Source organism: Hesperophylax consimilis, chromosome 11 (assembly GCF_061612785.1).
Source record: "Hesperophylax consimilis isolate HC1 chromosome 11, BYU_Hcon_1.0, whole genome shotgun sequence".
NCBI lineage: Eukaryota > Metazoa > Arthropoda > Insecta > Trichoptera > Limnephilidae > Hesperophylax > Hesperophylax consimilis.
In genome coordinates this window covers 9852459-9870388 of record NC_142846.1, presented here as the reverse complement: position 1 = coordinate 9870388, position 17930 = coordinate 9852459, and the positions used below count along the sequence as shown (strand labels likewise).

At 34.6% G+C, this 17930-nt stretch overlaps 1 protein-coding gene across 1 annotated transcript in view; it reads right to left on the bottom strand.

The window, feature by feature from the left end:
* Positions 1-1852: 1852 nt before the first annotated feature.
* Positions 1853-17930, bottom strand: part of spel1 (DNA mismatch repair protein spel1) — a 45844-nt gene continuing 29766 nt past the window's right edge. The window contains exons 10-15 of the mRNA XM_089637270.1: positions 16555-16739; positions 15984-16202; positions 10029-10261; positions 8404-8495; positions 7804-8026; positions 1853-2183 (exon numbers count right to left, since the gene is read on the bottom strand). Of these exons, the coding sequence (XP_089493396.1) occupies positions 1950-2183; positions 7804-8026; positions 8404-8495; positions 10029-10261; positions 15984-16202; positions 16555-16739 (1186 nt within the window). The 3' untranslated portion in view covers positions 1853-1949. The remainder of the gene's footprint in view (positions 2184-7803; positions 8027-8403; positions 8496-10028; positions 10262-15983; positions 16203-16554; positions 16740-17930) is intronic.

The window sequence follows — 17930 nt, the reverse complement described above, 5'->3', positions numbered from 1 at the left end:
TTATCTTTAGAATTAATTAGAAATTTACCTATATTGTTATTAGTATAAAAGGCCGGTTTGACTTCAGAAGGAAGGTTTTTTACACTTAAGGTAGAAAAGTGATTAATAAATAAAATTCGCCGCCATTGATAATTAATATTATTATCATTGATTTGAGGACAAGGACTAGCAAAGAGGAAGCGATTAATGGCTATTTGTTTTAGCTTTTTATTTAAGATTAAATCTATAAAATTTGATTCATAGCCATTATTTACTGATATGTTTTTAATTAGTTTTAGTTCACTATCAAAATTACTATCGGACATTGGAATTGTGACTAAACGATGGACCATTGAATGGAATGCGGAGTGCTTATGTGAAATAGGGTGATTGGAGGTGCTGTGTATGACAACGTCAGTATAGGAGGGTTTACGAAAAATGTTAAAATTAATTCTGTTATTAACGATCGATAAGGTAAGGTCTAAAAAATTTAAAGTTGAATTTATGCCTATTTCTAATGTGAATTTAATCTTATTATGAAAAGAGTTTATAAGTTTGAGGAAAGGAATTCAGTTGACGCTTAGTCCCTGTCCATATACACAAAACATCATCAACGTATCTTTTCCAGTACAAGACATTTTTAATAAGATGTGAGGTACTAGATAAAATTTTATTTTCTAAGTTATCCATGAATATATCAGCAATCAGAGGACTGGTAGGGCTCCCCATAGCTAGGCCGTCACGTTGCTGATATATAACATTATTAAATTGAAAATAATTTTGATTCAGGCATATATTAAACAAGGAAGTTAAATCTTTTATAAAATCTATAGAGAGATCGGAACTATTTAATAAATCAGAAATTAAACATTTACTCTCTTCTATGGGAACATTGGGGAACAAATTTACAACGTCAAAAGAAATTAGTGTAGAATTACTAGGGAGAATCATATCTTTCAATTCTTCTACTTTTGAAAAAGAGTTTTTAAGGTATGTTTGATATAGGTGATCATTTGATCGATAAAGATCATACATTCTGTCATAGCACCGGTGCTAACATCTTACATAAAAACGGGCATGGTAACAGACTAAACAACTTAGAGGCACTAGAAATTAAAAAAGCTGTAAAAACCAAAAGTCAGATACTTAATAATCAATTAGACATATCAAGTAGTCCAATATTAGGTCTGTTTCCAATAAACCCATAAAAAAAATCCCAGTTCTCCTTACCTCCTTACCACCATGCCAGTTGATGCTTTGTTTCTCCCGATTTATTGATATAACCCATTAGTCTACATAATTATCTAGCGGTTTTTCCATTACTTGTGCACTTATGTTAATGTATTTTATGACCGTCTTTGTGTTGCTTATATTTGTATCATGTTGTCTCCCTCTATATTTTGTTATATATATACACACATTATGTACTTCTTGTTTAGTATTAATTTGTACCCTGATGATGCTTAAGTAAAGCGAAACCGGTCGGTTCTTAAATTAATAAATATCGTGGTTTTAAAACAAAAAAGTATTTTATTTTATTAAATATGTCAAACCACAAAGTGATTGCTTTCTACAATAATATGGGTATATTTGTATTTACGCATATTTCATATGCAAGACTTCGCACCCAGCTGTGAAAACACACTGAAAAATGAGAACTGAACACAGTGCTATATTTGGTTTATGTTGGGGGTGGTTTTGAAACAAGTTTTCACCAATGTCAACCATGAAGGCTGAGAAAGCATTTTTTATGCGAGTTCAATTTTGACAATGAAATATCATTTTTAGGAATCATTTGGGGAATGCTCCAAGGTATGAAAAATGTGAGAGAGAGAGTAAGGAGACAGAAAAGTCGTAGATATAATTGTTTCAATCTTTTTATTATTAAACAGGCAGTAGGAACGGATACAAAACAAATTGAAAATGTACTTTCAACTTGATAAAATCAAGAAGGTAGAATGAAAGCCTAACTATGGTGAATTGATCAGCATTTGAATGTAAGGATTGTCATTGGAAATAATGTTTTTTCTCAGCTTTTCAAGTTCTGTTTCTGAGATATTGTCCAAATTCAGTTTTTGGCAGGAGCTGATGAATTCTCTCATTAGTTTCTCTGCTTCCTCCTTCTTTTCTTTACTATTTGATGTCTTCTCATCCTCCACGTCAAGTCGATGGCTCTCCAATTCAATCTGCTTCGCCTCGGCAAACTGGAATGAATTTATAAAAATTGAATATTGTCTACGTAAGTTCAATACCGCGTATAAGCCAATACATAATTGGTGCTTTCAGTTGAACAGCACAAGCTGCGTAAATATTAAAATAACCAAATTAGCGCCATCTATGAAGGACCTGTTTATGAATTATTTAAAGTTTACCATTAAAACGTATGAAAGAAAACCAAGTCGCAGAACTCGCGCCGCTAGGAGGCACTAGTGTACCACTATAGACATACAACAATACCTATAATCGAGTGACAGCTGTGTTTTGATCTGCTCCCGAAATAAATAGTTAACAATCTGGTACAGCGAGTAAATTTCCCCGTGGATGTGTCAAATCCGATGAGAATTGTTAGTTTTACTAAGTCAGTGTTTGATTTGTCAGTGATTGACCAGTGAATAAATAATTATCAATAGTTTAAAATCGAAAAATTATCAGTACATCGCAAGTCAACCAAAAGGGTAATAGAGGCAGTGTTTGACCCACAGAGTCAACCAAAATGGCAAATTCAGAAAAAAATCTGAGAAGCAAAGGACAATCGACAGCTGCTAACCTTTCATCTGAGCCCTACGTTTTAAACTTCGATAATCTCCTGGAGAAAATGGAGATGAAAATGGAAAAAAAAATTGGAAGTATTTAAACAAGCAATAATAAAGAAAATAGATGACGAAAATCAAGAAACCAGAAACACAAGGGACTTCATCAGCCGTCAGTACGATGACATTCATCTTAAGATGGAGACCATTATCAAACTGGTTTCGGAAGTTGAATTAATGAGAAAGGAGCTAACGGAAAAAGACAGAATAATAAAGAGCCTGGAAGTCAGACTGGCAGAAGTGGAGCAAGTAACTCATGAAGACACCCTTGAATTTACTGGGATCGAAGTAAAAGAGGGTGAGCAGCCTGCAGAAATGATTAAACGGGTGGCCGCAGTCTCAGGAATCGAATTAAAAAGCGATGACATCCTCGACATCAAGAAAATTCCGGACCGACGACCTGGAGTCCCCCCAAAACTCCACGTCAGATTTACTAACCCCCAAAAAAGACGACAAATTCTACTGAACAAAAGGCAACTTAATACAATTACAACACAAGGAAACGGATTCCAGAAGATTTTTGTTGGTGAAATCCTTGGTCCTTATTTCAAAGATCTTCTGTGGAGGTCTAAAACAAAGGCAAAAGAAATGGGCTTCAAATATGTCTGGTACAAAGACTGTAAAATAATGATTAGGAAAAATGACGGCGACAGGCAAATACACTACATCAAACATTCGGATGATCTTAAAAAAATTGATTAATTTCTTTGATTGAGAGTCCAACTTTTACCGGTCATTCACTGGGTCGTTTCCCCCAATATTGGTGAGTCATATCTTTTATGCTTATTTTCGCACTGTAACAATAATGAACTCCTGCACTAGCAATAAAAGGTTGAAACCCCCAGTGATGGCCAGGGATTAGTGGAGCTCTCATTCAAGGGAACTAAACAATTCTTTTTTTTGTTTATTATAAATTTTATAATGGCTATTAACTTTAATCGCGTACATGCAGAACATGGTGATCAAATCAACCCTTTTACTACTTCAGATGCCAAAATTTGCAAATACCTTATAGCAGAGGTAAAAAACACTACAATTATGCACCAAAATATTAGGTCAATTAATAAAAACTTTAATGAACTCCAGATACAGCTTAACCACCTTAATATAGACTTCGATATAATTATTCTCACGGAATGTTGGTTGTCAAACATTTATACTCCAAAATTAATAAATCACTACTCTTCCTTCAATTCGACAAAACATGATAGCCAGAACGATGGAGTCATCGTATACACAAAAAATGATCTTAACCCCATTGTAACGGAAATAGACATTATTGGCGCGAACTGTTTGCAAATAACATACAATAATGACACTTGCATTCTAGCAATTTACCGCTCTCCTTCGAATCGTAATATCATACCATTTCTAAACAGTCTTAATAGCATATTATCCAATCTTTCCCATACTAAAAATTTGATAATTATGGGAGATTTAAATATCAACATACTCCCAAATAATCCACATCACCAATGTCACGACTACCTGAACATGTTAGAATTCCATGGATTAATTAGTACCATCAATACACCAACAAGAATAGTCAATGAATCAAGTTCATGTATTGATCACATAATGGTCAAAACTAATAAACAAAACAAAAGCATCGTTTACAAATCAACAATTACAGATCATTACACAACAATCTTCACTTTGCAATCCGACACCACACAAAATAGACGAGATCAGTCTCTTATATACAATAATATTAACTTTGAAAATTTAAAAACCTCAATTAAAAATAAATCTTGGCAAGAGCTTTTCCAAATAAAAAACTCAGATGATGCATGGAGATATTTTGTTGACTTTTTGAAAAATGAATTAAGTAATAATACCACAACTTTGTCAAAAAAAATTCCAAACAAAATTAAACCCTTGAAATCATGGATAAGTCATTCAATCATCAACTGCATTCGCAGAAGAAATGCACTACACAAAAAAGTGAAAGACAATCCTTACGACGTAATCTCATTAAACATCTATAAAAGATACAGAAATACGTGCGGGGAAGTCATTAGAAAGGCAAAAGAAATCTACTATGGAGACAAAATCAAAGGAAGCAATAACGATCCCAAAAAAATATGGCAAATTCTAAGAGAAGCCACAAATACTCAAAATGCCAAAGACAAACAGGACATACAAAAACTCTGCATTGATGGAAAAATTATTGACACATCAAAAAATCCTAAGGTCGTTGCGGATTACATCAATAATTTCTTTATTAATATTGGTTCAAATCTTGCTTCTCGTCTACCAAATTATGGGAATATTCAACCTACTGAAACAGGACTTCAATACTCCAACAGAAGACTCAATTTCCAAACGGTGTCAGAAGAAGAGATTCTAAAAATTATCAATTCCCTAAAAATCACTTCTTCAGCCGGGGTTGATGGCATAACAACCAAGATCTTGAAAACGCTGTCTACGGAAATTGCATTGCCCCTAGAACATTTAATAAACCTTAGTATCACTCAGGGCCACTTCCCCTCAAATCTTAAACAAGGTATCGTTATTCCTATACATAAAACAGGAAACAAGACTGATATAAATAATTACCGACCAATAACCCTACTAACAAGCCTATCAAAAGTATTTGAAAAAGTCATCAACTCACAGCTGGTAAGATTCCTCGTGAGCCATAAACTGATCTCAGAAAATCAATACGGGTTTCAAGAAAACAAGAGCACCTCGGACGCTATTGCCGCTGTCACAGATTTCATTGTAAAACACCTTGATAAAAGGAAAAAATGTATTTCAATCTTCTTAGATCTTTCCAAAGCCTTTGATACAATATCACACAGTAAATTAGTAAACAAACTTGAACAAATCGGTATTAAGGGAAACGAACTTAACTTTTTTAAAAGTTACCTTAATGAGCGCAAGCAACAAGTTAAAATAAATAACATACTTAGCAACACTTGTTCATCTAACTACGGTATACCACAAGGTAGTATATTAGGTCCGTCTTTGTTCCTGTTGTATATTAACGACTTATGCAACATTAATATTCAGGGGAAAATCGTTAGTTTTGCCGATGACACCGTCTTACTGTTTGAAGCTGACACTTGGCTAGCTGTCTACAAAAAAGCTGAAACGGACATAAGCATGGTAAAAAAATGGTTGGATATAAACACGCTCACACTGAACACAGAGAAAACTAAATATGTCACACCTAGTATTAATATTACTGGTCAACCTCCTGATGATGCCTCCATCAGAATACACTTGTGTTTGAATTCCGATGAATGTTGTCAGTGCCCCTACATTGAGCGCTCTACTCAGATGAAGTACCTCAGCCTAACCATTGATCCATATCTCAAATGGAACCTTCATACCCAAATAATTGCAAACAAAATTAGAAAAACCATGCACTTTTTTAGAATCATACGAAACTTTCTCGGCTTTCAAGACCTGAAAATGATTTATTTTGCAGTCTGCCAATCTATTATTGAGTATGGTATCATAGCATGGGGAGGCGGCACTTCATCTGCACTAGACCCAATCATAAAGGCTCAGAAAACAATTTTAAAAATAATTCTAAGGCTACCTATAATTACAGACTCGAATCTAATTTTTAATATTATGAATGTATTCGATGTTCGGCAGCTATATGCAAAAACTATCCTAACTCATCTATACTCAAATATAAATAATTACTACATAAAAAGTTCAAATACACGATGTACTCGAAGCAATAACAAAATCTTATTACAAATTCCGAAAACACATACTACGTTTGGTCAACGAAATTTTAAATACTTTGCGACAAGACTCTACAACATTCTTCCAGACAGCATAAAACAAAGTGATTCACAAAAAAATTACAAAGATAATGTAAAAATTTGGATTAAAAATAAGAATAGGGCCTTTACCGGTGCATTCACCCAAATTTGCAGTTATTGAAGTCACCACATTACCACCACATTATTGAGCGAATACTTCTTAATACAAGTATAGGTATGTTCAATGGTATTAGGAACTAACACAAATAATTCTGCCTCAACACAGGCTAGCCTAGTGAGGCGGTATTTGAGAAACCACAACTGTGCTTTTATTTTCTATTTACCTTCAAAATATTATGTTTGTATTAATAGTTCTTCATTTTGGTTAAATTTATAACCTTAAATATAAAAGTTACAAATTAATGTACACCATAATATGTATATATAGTTGTAATGTGTAAACTTTCCTAAATAAAGATATTATTATTATTATTATACTATATAGTTTTGTCCCGCCTGAACATTTTTACAAATGGTTCTTCCACGGTATTGGATTTACACTGACGATATCTTAAGTTATATTTGTAATGTTAGAGGAAAAGCAAACAAATGAACGAAAAACGATCAAGAATCACTTTTCCTTTATTTTGACCAATTCAAATTTTAAAATTTGTAGTCTTATTTTGGGCTCAAGGAAATTAAAAATCGTCTCTACGCTAACGAGACGGAAACAATAAGTAGACAGGACATGTAGCTTGGAGGTATTTTTTTAGACTATGATCTTTTCTAGCCATCAGCGCACGGAACCTGATCCTTAGGCAGCATCTCACATCTTTCTTCTTCATTTTCTCAGTACAGGATTTTCTTTCTCAAAGCGAATCCATTATCTGTGTGACAAAATTTATAACAAACAAATATCGTTGAGTCAAAAACAGAAAGTTATGAGACTATTTTTACTATACGGCGCTACAAAATTGTCAAAAAAAAAAAAAATCCATGTAGTTTAACCTCTGGAAAACTGTTCGTGCAACAGTGACAAGAATTTTTTTCCCGCCGATAAACCGTTCGAGCTGCTGGCATTGGAATTTCGCCCTAGCTGGAATTTTTCGATATGCGATTTAAACCTGTATGCTATGAGAAAGTGCATAAAATTTAACAGAATCGCCTGCACTTGAAACACTTTTAGAGTTCATTTTTGATATCTCTCAAAACGGGTTTGGTGTTCCAAAGCATAAATAAAATAACAAAAAAAAGGTTAAAAAAAGCAAAGAAGTAATTATTAATTTTACCTTAACAACTCGGTCTGGAAAGTCTGCCATTTTGGCCACGTGAATACCGAAACTGCGGTCGCATACTCCCGGCCTGAGCTGGTAGAGCAGCACCAGTTGTCCGTCCCTGGTCACCGCTGCAACGTGCTGGTTGGTGACTTGCGGCAGGAGCTGCTCCAGGCGTGTCACCTCGTGGAAATGTGTGGCAAACAGACAGAAAGCTTTACTTTCCTGAGCCAGGTATCTGCAATGACATACGCATATATATCGACATTCAATAATCTAATTTATTTATTTAGATATCACAATCGTAATAAAAAGGTTATTCACCAAAATATAACATATTACAGGTATGAGAATGAGACCTTCTAAAGGTACTGTAGATCCCAAAGTCATCGAAAATCATAACCAAGTGTGTCCTGATGAAAGCGATCCAGAGGCGGGCCAAGGAAGAGATGGATTGAGCAGGACATTGGGATGATTGGCGAGATAAGTAATCCACTGGATAGAATTTGAAGAGGCCAAATCCCATCCCCAGATACAGCTCTGTATCGATTTTAATTTAATTTATTAGTTTGATTACCAACAAGTTTAGAGTGTAGGTACTAGTAGATTACTCACTCGGCTATGGCCCAAGCAATTCCACATCCCTCGTAGGTTGAAGTTCCTCTGCCCAACTCATCTATTATTACCAGGGAATTTTTTGTGGCTGTCTGAAAATAAAACAAAATCACAATTAAATCAGAAGGAATGCAATGAATTACCGCCATCTTTTATTAATACAAGCCGTGCTGTATAAAATGAACTGATGTTAAAGAGACCTGTTTTTGGACTTTTGCACTGGGTTTAGCAGGGTTTGGTACTAATCCCTGCTACTAGCCTATACTGACCCAGTGCAAAAGTCCGTAAACAGGTCTCTTTAACTGTTAGTTCAAATTCTACAGCACGGCCTGTATCGTGGGGGTATAACTCCGATCGAAAATTGGAATCGTACAAAATACACGGTAATCTCCATGGCTTGTGATGTCATATTGTTGCCTAACAACCCAACCTAACCTAACTATATCCACCAATGAAAAACTCTGAATGTCTTTGGAAAAAACTATTGACAGCTGAGTACTGGCTGAACGGTACTTCTTAGGTTGTTTGATATTCTGATCTTGAACTACCCTTTTGCCGTGTGTAGTTTTGGCGAATTTTAATATATTGTTTATCAAATATTAGCGAGATGTCTGTAAGTTTGTGGCCCCCATTTCTCATTTCATGAATTAGAGCAATCAGCAACAAAAATTCCGCAACATTTTATACCAAATAAGTTTACTTTATTTGTGATTCTGGAATATGGATATGTAGTCTGACAACTGAGCACTGTTGCGTTAAAATCTAATAAAAAATTAAATAAAATTACAATTAATAAAATAAAATTACATTAAAAAAATTAAATTAAGTAACACTGAAAGTTGTTTTTCTTATATACTATGAATTTGTAAAATAAACAATTGTGTTGCCAGACTATTTGCTTCTTGTCAGGATAGTACCAGATTGTTTTAAACTTGTTGAAGGCAACAAGAAATTTACGTCATTTTTTAAAAGTTGGAAAAAACTAATTTTAATAATTTTTTTTCTTCATTTTTTTATTATTTTAATATAGATCATATGGGTTACGTTAATACATACATATTTTGCAAAATATAATATACAATATGTTTATGAAAATACCAGACTAAGTAGAAATTGTTAACATGCTGGAAGACTGATATACTGTTTTGCTCTCAAGTGAAGCGCCATGTTACCAGCATTATTTTGAAATTGTTACTTGTAAATTTGGCAACACGGTGAAAGGGTCGCAAGGAATATAATAATTAATTCTCTTATGCAAGTCGAAAGTTTCAATATTAATATTTTTTTGTAATAAATTTATTATTACATATTATCAAGAATCAGAATAAAAGAAGAGTGTGTATGAATGTAATTGTAAACGTAGCAATTAAATTAATTGGTCAGTGGCTGAGTTGACATCGCGTTTGTGTCCCACCCAGGCGTACCAGGCAACACAAACACTGTTTTCCGCTTAATATGGTGGTAGTAAGAGATTTCCAAATATTATCAGGTTATTTGTTACCCGGAAATGTTTGTCTTTATTTAAAAAAAAAAAAATGTTTTCGAATGTATATAGTTGGGTGATGGTTACTCTGTCTACCCCTGCGGAGAAAGGGTGTGATGGTTAGTTGGTTAATAATAATCACCCTAAGAATGGCAGCAGATTCAATCATCTCCAGCATGAAGGTACTGAGGCCGCGCTGCTGTGAATCCTCGGCGCCAATGCGGGCGAGGATGGCATCCACCAGCGGCACGGTGGCGTCCTGGCACGGTACGTAGCAGCCCAGGTGCGCCAGCAGCACGCACACACCCACACTGCGGATGTACGTGCTCTTGCCGCCCATGTTGGGGCCCGTGATTATGCTGAACGTGTGACTGGCTGCAAAGTTACAAATTTAATATAATACAGGAAACATTAGGCGGGGCTAAGGATTACACCTTACATGCAAAATTAGGTTCCTGTGATTCTAAATCATGGATTATTTTAGTTGGGAATCTTGCGGGGCACAGAATCATAAAAAAGAAAATCTCTGAACTAAATCTGTCAAACAATATAATATTTATTTATTTATTGTGAAAAGCAGTGAATCCAAACACATTTCACAAAATTTACAACTAATAACATTAAATTAATTACATCAGTTGAAACCCAGCCTTGTGTTAAAAAAAAATTAGAGTGTTATTGCAATCATGAAGTCACTGAAGTTTAAGACGAGACAATACCCTAAAATAATGCCAGAATCATAACGACGTAAGCGAATTAGCCGTGCACAAAAATATGCGAAGAGCGGCCCTTGTGTATTGGACAGACCGGCGGTCGAATTTGTCCTATCAAATCAATAAAATAAAGTGGGAATCTAAACGCCATAAGTGATGAAGGTGTGTAAAAATAATATTTGGCCCGGCATAACAGACGGACCTACTGTTGACTTAGAGAATCGATATTTCCATGGGGTTTATTTAAATTATTTTTGATGAACGTATTACTAAAATTATGAAATTTTTCTAGAAGGATCCCTTGAGAAATTACTATTTCATCATCTAGAAAAATAAAATCTGGGGCTTAACGCTAATTTTATAGTTGAAAAACGTTTTATAAAATTTTCAAACCATTATACAAAAAAATATTTATTTGTAAGATCCTGTTTTTATTCATTTCAAATGTAAATAATTTACATCCGTAGGGATCCCTCTCGACACATTTGAGATTTAAGTAATACGTTCATCAGAAATAGTCAAAATGTGAGCGTCGAGCAGACTCCTGTTATTAGAGTCTTATGTAGCCTTAACACGTTCGCGGGCAGTGAGTCACCCTACTTTGACACTATTTTTTTGTATTAGATTTTTGCGAATGCTCTAGCATTTCCGTCATGATACGTACCAACCAACACCATCAAGTGGGACGCGAATGCTATAGCAGACGTATCTCAATACATTTGACGCATGCTATAGCATACGTAACCACGCGGGGTACGCCGGGCGAGCTGTACGGGAAGGGGTAAACACTGTTTTATCTTTGTGTGCAGAAAAGGTCTCATGTGACAGTAAGCGATCTGTGGTTGTGTCAGCAGTGACAGTAAGAAATAGACTACCTATATTTTATAAGGATAAAGCAACTGCTCAAGCATATCTGACAAAAAAAACTCAATAAACTTCGAATGCTATAGCATCCGCGACATAATTAAACTATCCAATGCGAATGCTATAGCATGCTCGTCCGGGAACGTGTTAACTGAAAAATGTCTAGCTCAGAAGAGAGGTGGTAGTAGAAGTGTAGTCATTCTCTCCAAAGGCATGATCATTGGTAGGTTAGTCCTGCCTCTTGAAAAAATAATAGGCCTGGGCTGCCCAGCTTTGGTGAAGTTATCGGGGACTTAAAGCATTATACATTCCAGACCATCAGGATTACCTCAGAGGAAAGGTGTTTTTTTTAACAACCGATTAAGAAACACGATAACTGACATATGATATGTCAGTTATTGTGTCAAATTATCACATCATGACATATGATAATTTAATAATAATTTGAACTATAATTAATGTTATGAGATTTATCTTAAAAACTTACAATAAGTGACATACACAGGTAATTTTAGGTTAAAAAGTTTGGAGACCCCTGCTCTAGTGACATGCTGGGGCCCCAATTTTGCAAGGTTTATGTAGTAATTTTGACTTAACCTTAAGATAACCGGAGATATTTTTTGATTAATTAATAATTAAATAAATATGTAATTTACTAATTATATAAAAAAAGAATGGTTTTTAAACAATTTAAAATCAGGAAAATAGACATTTTTTTAAACTTCCAAGAAAACATGTTTGGTGGTGCGCAAAATCTTTCGTTCGCAATTGTGCGGAGGTTGCGGGAAGTGCGATAAAGACTTAACAAAATAACAAAACGAATTGAATTTGCCTTATAGTGTTTACAAGAGAGGAAATGTCTAAGTGGGAAAGGCCTAAGACTTATCCCTAGGTCTCGTCCTCCGTAGCCGCTGGTTCCTTTTACACCGATCAGTTTGCATATAATTAAGGCAATTCCTTTTAACACTTTTTCACATAATATAAAAACAGTGACATTCACTGGGGCGGGTAAAAATGTTTCACTTGACGATGTGATGTTCCAAATAATCACGGCCGAGTTTAATATATGCGGGTATTCATAAAAATTACACGATAAGATAGCGGTGACCAAGATGCAACGATAATAATGTTCATAGTCGTTTGGCCCGGGTCAAGGAAAAGGGATAAGGGGCAAAGGGGGGTGAAGGGTACACATTTCAAGGCTATTCAATTTAAAAACCTCACACGCAACTAATGTTTATGTAGATAGATACTAGGTTGAGTTAGAACAGCGACGATGTGTAGGTCAGTTTTGGCGGTGTAATGTAATGCAGGCGCATTGGTTTTTGTCTATTCAAATACGTCAGATGATATTGTTGTTTACCTTGATCAGAGTGCATATCTTTAGGGGGTAGCCGGAAAAAACTGAACACAATATCATCTATCGTCTGGCAAGAAACATTATGTTGCAAATTTGATATTTTGACTTAAAGATGTAGTATTATGAAGTTATTTACGCTATATAGACAAATCTCTGATTTTCGAGGTGGTACGGGTACCGCCGCCCCGGCAACCATTCATTGGATAACCAACACATCTGTCATAGGTCACCCAAGTGGCAAGCTACGTTTGGTGATTTAGCAGAGGTGCCCCAGTTCAAAGTGTGAGGGTTGTTCGGGTAGAACACACCAAGTTGTGTTAAATTAAAATTTTATGTAATTTAAAAAATAAATTAATGTTATGTCGAAAACAAATATTTTCATACTGGAAAAAATCGCTAAATCGATTTATTTATTTGTTAACCCATTGGCCTCCGAATTGTTTGGCTAAAAAATTGTTCTTCACATCCGAATTAATTTTGTACCAAAAGTTTTAAGTGCAATGGTGTACTAAATCTTACATAACTTTTAAACTAAACATGCAAACGAAACAATCTCTTTTAATTTACTTGTGCATTGAATCAAGGTATGTAAAAAAATATATGTATTGTTTAAAAAAAAAAAATAATATGATTAAACGAGGATACGAAAATTTTTTTTTTTCAAAAACCAATTTTTTTCTTAATTTTTTTATAATTGGATTAACAAAAGTTGTACATTAATCATACTTATTACCATAATATATATTTTTTGCCATTTGGGCTCTTGTTAGCCGCCCACCATGCGTTTTACGAACAAGCTTGTCAATTCGCGAACCACACGCCATTTTGAAAAAATTCAATGAAGCTGAAATATAACAAAATTTCAATCGTAAATATCAGGAAAAAATTGTACCAACGGAGTCCTGCCAATGACTACGAAATAAATGCTTAATTATCTACAGAGCGATTGGAATTTAAAATTTTAAACACAGATGTCAATAATGTATCCCTTTTTCATTTTTAAACCGACAGACATCAGACCCTCAGTCGTTTGATTTTAAGACTCAGCGCCGTACACACGCCGGGACGGCGTCGTTTGAGGCCAATGGGTTAAGACATACACAGTACAATAAGATACAGTTAAGGATATTTTGCATTATTACATAGTTTTAGTACCTATTACGTGAGATTGTTCTGAAAACTAATGATTTTAAGTGAAAATCAAGAAATTTAAGTTTAAATTTATGTATGAGTAGGTAATACATTGTAAAAGCAACAACCAACCCCGGACACACTGGGAAGATTCATTAATATGCTGCGGGTGGCCACACTGGACCGGCTGGAAGGGTAGCTAGGTTAGCCACCCTTGGTTGGCGCTCTCTTCTCGACGCAGTCTCTGACGAATACGGATCTAGATATCACCCGCCATTTTAAAAAGTGTAAAACATAAATAATACACCAACCTCCAAAAGTGTCCAAGACTTTGATTTATCCCTTTATAACATAGTTATAAAAGGAAGAAAGTGTATGGAGAGAAAAAAATAAATTGAAATCAAGAATTATAATATGCTCACGAATTGTAATTGACTGTTAATACATAGAAGTTTTGAAAAATGAAGTGAAAGTGTTTTTGAAATATGTCACGCTAAGAAATTTAATTTGAGTTAGTTTTGTATGTTAGAAAGGAATCATGAAAGATGTCTAAGTCTAGTAATTTTTCGTAGTGGGTGTAAGTTGTGATTGCGCGAGTAATTACTGAGTTGTTTGCTGCATTGGTATTGTTGGCTTTAATATGAAAAAGTGTAGTGTGCCTGGTACGCCTCGTTGGAACATTTAAACCAATGACGGTAGCAATTCGGGACTATCTGTTTTATTATGTCTGTGGATGTGCACTTGTATCTTGTCATTCTGGCAAAAAACTTTAACTAACTAGTGCATTGAAAAGAAAGTAAAGATGTCAATCTGAAACAAGTACCTGACTAGTAACTTAGTTTTTTTTTTGCCAGAACAAAAATGTCTGGCAAAATACACTAAGGACGGGTTGTTTCGGAGAATTTGAACAATTCATCAAATTTCAACGTTCATTTTCAAGTGCTGTGAAAGTCCTATTCAAGTTCTGTTATTATATCATTATAGGCTAGTTGGTCGATAGAACTGAAATAAAAACAGAACTTGAAAAAATCTTTCACAGAACTTGGAAATTAATGTTGAAATTTGATGAGTTGTTCAAATTCTTCGACACAACCCGTCTTTAGTGTTACCATTTTAGAAATAAACTTTAACAGACTATTCATAATTAGTAAATAAAAACGATTATTTTAAATGAACACATCATGATATGTACTATATTTTTATATCGACACAAACTGCAATTGAATTTGAGAAATAAAATTCAAGTTTAAAAGTTGAATGCTTGTGAACATCGATGTTACAGTTAAATTTTTTTACTTTTAGTTTTAACCCATTGGCCTCCGAATTGTTTGGCTAAAAAATTGTCCTTCACATCCGAATTAATTTTGTACCAAAAGTTTTATGTGCAGTGGTGTACTAAATCTTACATAACTTTTAAATTAAACATGCAAACGAAACAATCTCTTTTAATTTACTTGTGCATTGAATCAAGGTATGTAAAAAAATATATGTATTGTTTAAAAAATAATAATAATATGATTAAACGAGGATATGAAAATTTTTTTTTTCAAAAACCAATTATTTTTCTTCATTTTTTTATAATTGGATAAAGAAAAGTTGTACATTAATCATACTTATTACCATAATATATATTTTTTGCCATTTGGGCTCTTGTTAGCCGCCCACCATGCATTTTACGAACAAGCTTGTCAATTCCCAAACCACACGCCATTTTGAAAAAATTCAATGAATCCGAAATATAACAAAATTTCAATCGTAAATATCAGGAAAAAATTGTACCAAAAGAGTCCTGCCAATTACTTTGAAATAAATGCTAGATTATCTACAGAGCGATTGGAATTTAAAATTTTAAACACAGATTTCAATAATGTATACCTTTTTCGTTTTTAAGCCGACAGACATCAGACCCGCCGGGACGGCGTCGTTTGAGGCCAATGGGTTAAAGCTATGTCTGGTTGGATGGTTAGGTTAGGTTTGTTGTTGATTTTTCTCAAAAAAAAAAAATGGCAAATGACATCCTTTTATTTACCTTGATCAAAGTGCACATCGTTAGGCATATAAGAAACGCCGTCCTGTAGCTCGAGGCATGCGTGGCGCGCCCTCACCAGGTGCAGTTGTTCCCCGCCGGCGACCATGCGAGGTCGCACGTAAGGCTCTGGGGCTGAACACGCCACCACGCTGAAGGACACTAGCACGTCCAGCCTGGCCAGCTGCTCTGACAGGGTCCACAGGATGTCCGAGTAGCCCGCTGGAACAAATTAAAGGTTTTAACCTTTACAAAGCTGGCATTTTCAATGCAATTTAACCCATCACGCGGCAAGTTTTAAAACAATTGAATTGAAACTTCATGAATCACATTGCGACATTCGGATATGCGGTATAACCTTGTGTTTTGGAATATTAGACGTTTTTAAAAATTTATCGTTCAAGGGATAGAAAAAACATGAAATGGGTTTCACTGTATTTCACAGTCTATTTTTTCCTTAATTTATTCTTTTAACTGACTTTATATATGTAATTGGATTGTTCTTACTCACACGTGAATAATTTATAAATTTTGATACGGTTTTTGCAAAAATATAATGAAATATAAAACTCACATGCAATTCTCACGACTTCGGTGACAATGCTCTTCTGGTGTTCCTCATAGGCCTTCTTCACCTGAGTGTAGTCGGCATTGAGTGACTCCAGCTTATCATTGACAAAGCGCACTCCCCCCTTGATGGCGTCCAGCACTCGGAACGCCTTATTCTTGCGCAGCACGGGCTCTTCCTTGAGGGTTATTCTGCAAAAGAATCAATAAATATTTATTTATTTATGTCTATTCTTAAATACACATTTTACAAATGATTACAGTGGTTTATATTGTAGTACAGAGAAAAAAAGTAGAGAAAAAAGGTATAAAAAATAAAGAACATAGGTTGATATAGGTAAAACTGTGTGTGGGTGATATTGTATGTTACGTGAACACCTCACTAGGAGAACCTGTGCTGAGGTGTTAACGTGTTTGTGATTAAGTGTGACAGGTATTTATGTGTTGTAGTAGAAAGTTAATTTTTTTTTCACAGTCATATATTGAAACATGAAAACACACATTTATATGTGAGTGTATGTATTTTTGGATGATTCTTGAAGAACGTGTATAATATTTAATTTTACTTATTATATTTTGGTTATGTTTGGTATGGAATTATAATCTTTTGAATAAAGTGAATATCTTGATTTTTTATCCAGGCTACGATATGTTTTTTGAGAAAGTTTGCAGATGTATTTGTAGTCATTAATTGTTTCAAAGTAATGGGCATACTGTTAAAAAATTTGTTGCGTAGTATTGAAAGTGTCTTTGTCCGTGTGTGGTGTGTGTTATCGGAATGTTCAGTGTTTTATTTGTTGATGACCTGGTTTTTATTATGGCTTTTGGTTGATTTGTAATATGAAGATTATTATGGATGAGATGTAGGAGAGCAGTTTTGGCGTAAAGTTGTCTTATTGACATGACGTCTAGTGTTTTGAAGATTTTTTTTGAGTCTGTGTAGAATGGTACTTGCAGTATGAATATAATATTACACATAATAAACATAATTCAGAAATAAAGGACGGTATCTCAGCTAAAAGATAGATGTCTTTATTTAGCTCATATTAGTGGACCCCGCAAACGCTATTGCTAATGTCTCTCTCGGGAGTCTCCAACTTCTTCCACCATTCACTTCTGTATACCACAATGTTACTGTTAAAAAACTACATTACATCAACTTTAATTTAACTCGGTATCTCATTCCGGTACAGAGATATTGCGTTAAGTATTCCTCGGGCGTCACCGACTTCTTATACCATTCAAACCACTCTCCAAACACTCCTGGCATTAATAAGAACAAAATTTGAAATTTTCAGCGATATCGGTCGAATACTTTTCGAGTTTTGCAAGCACAAAAATAAGCGGGCTGAATTTTTATATATTAAGATTATCAGAGAGAAC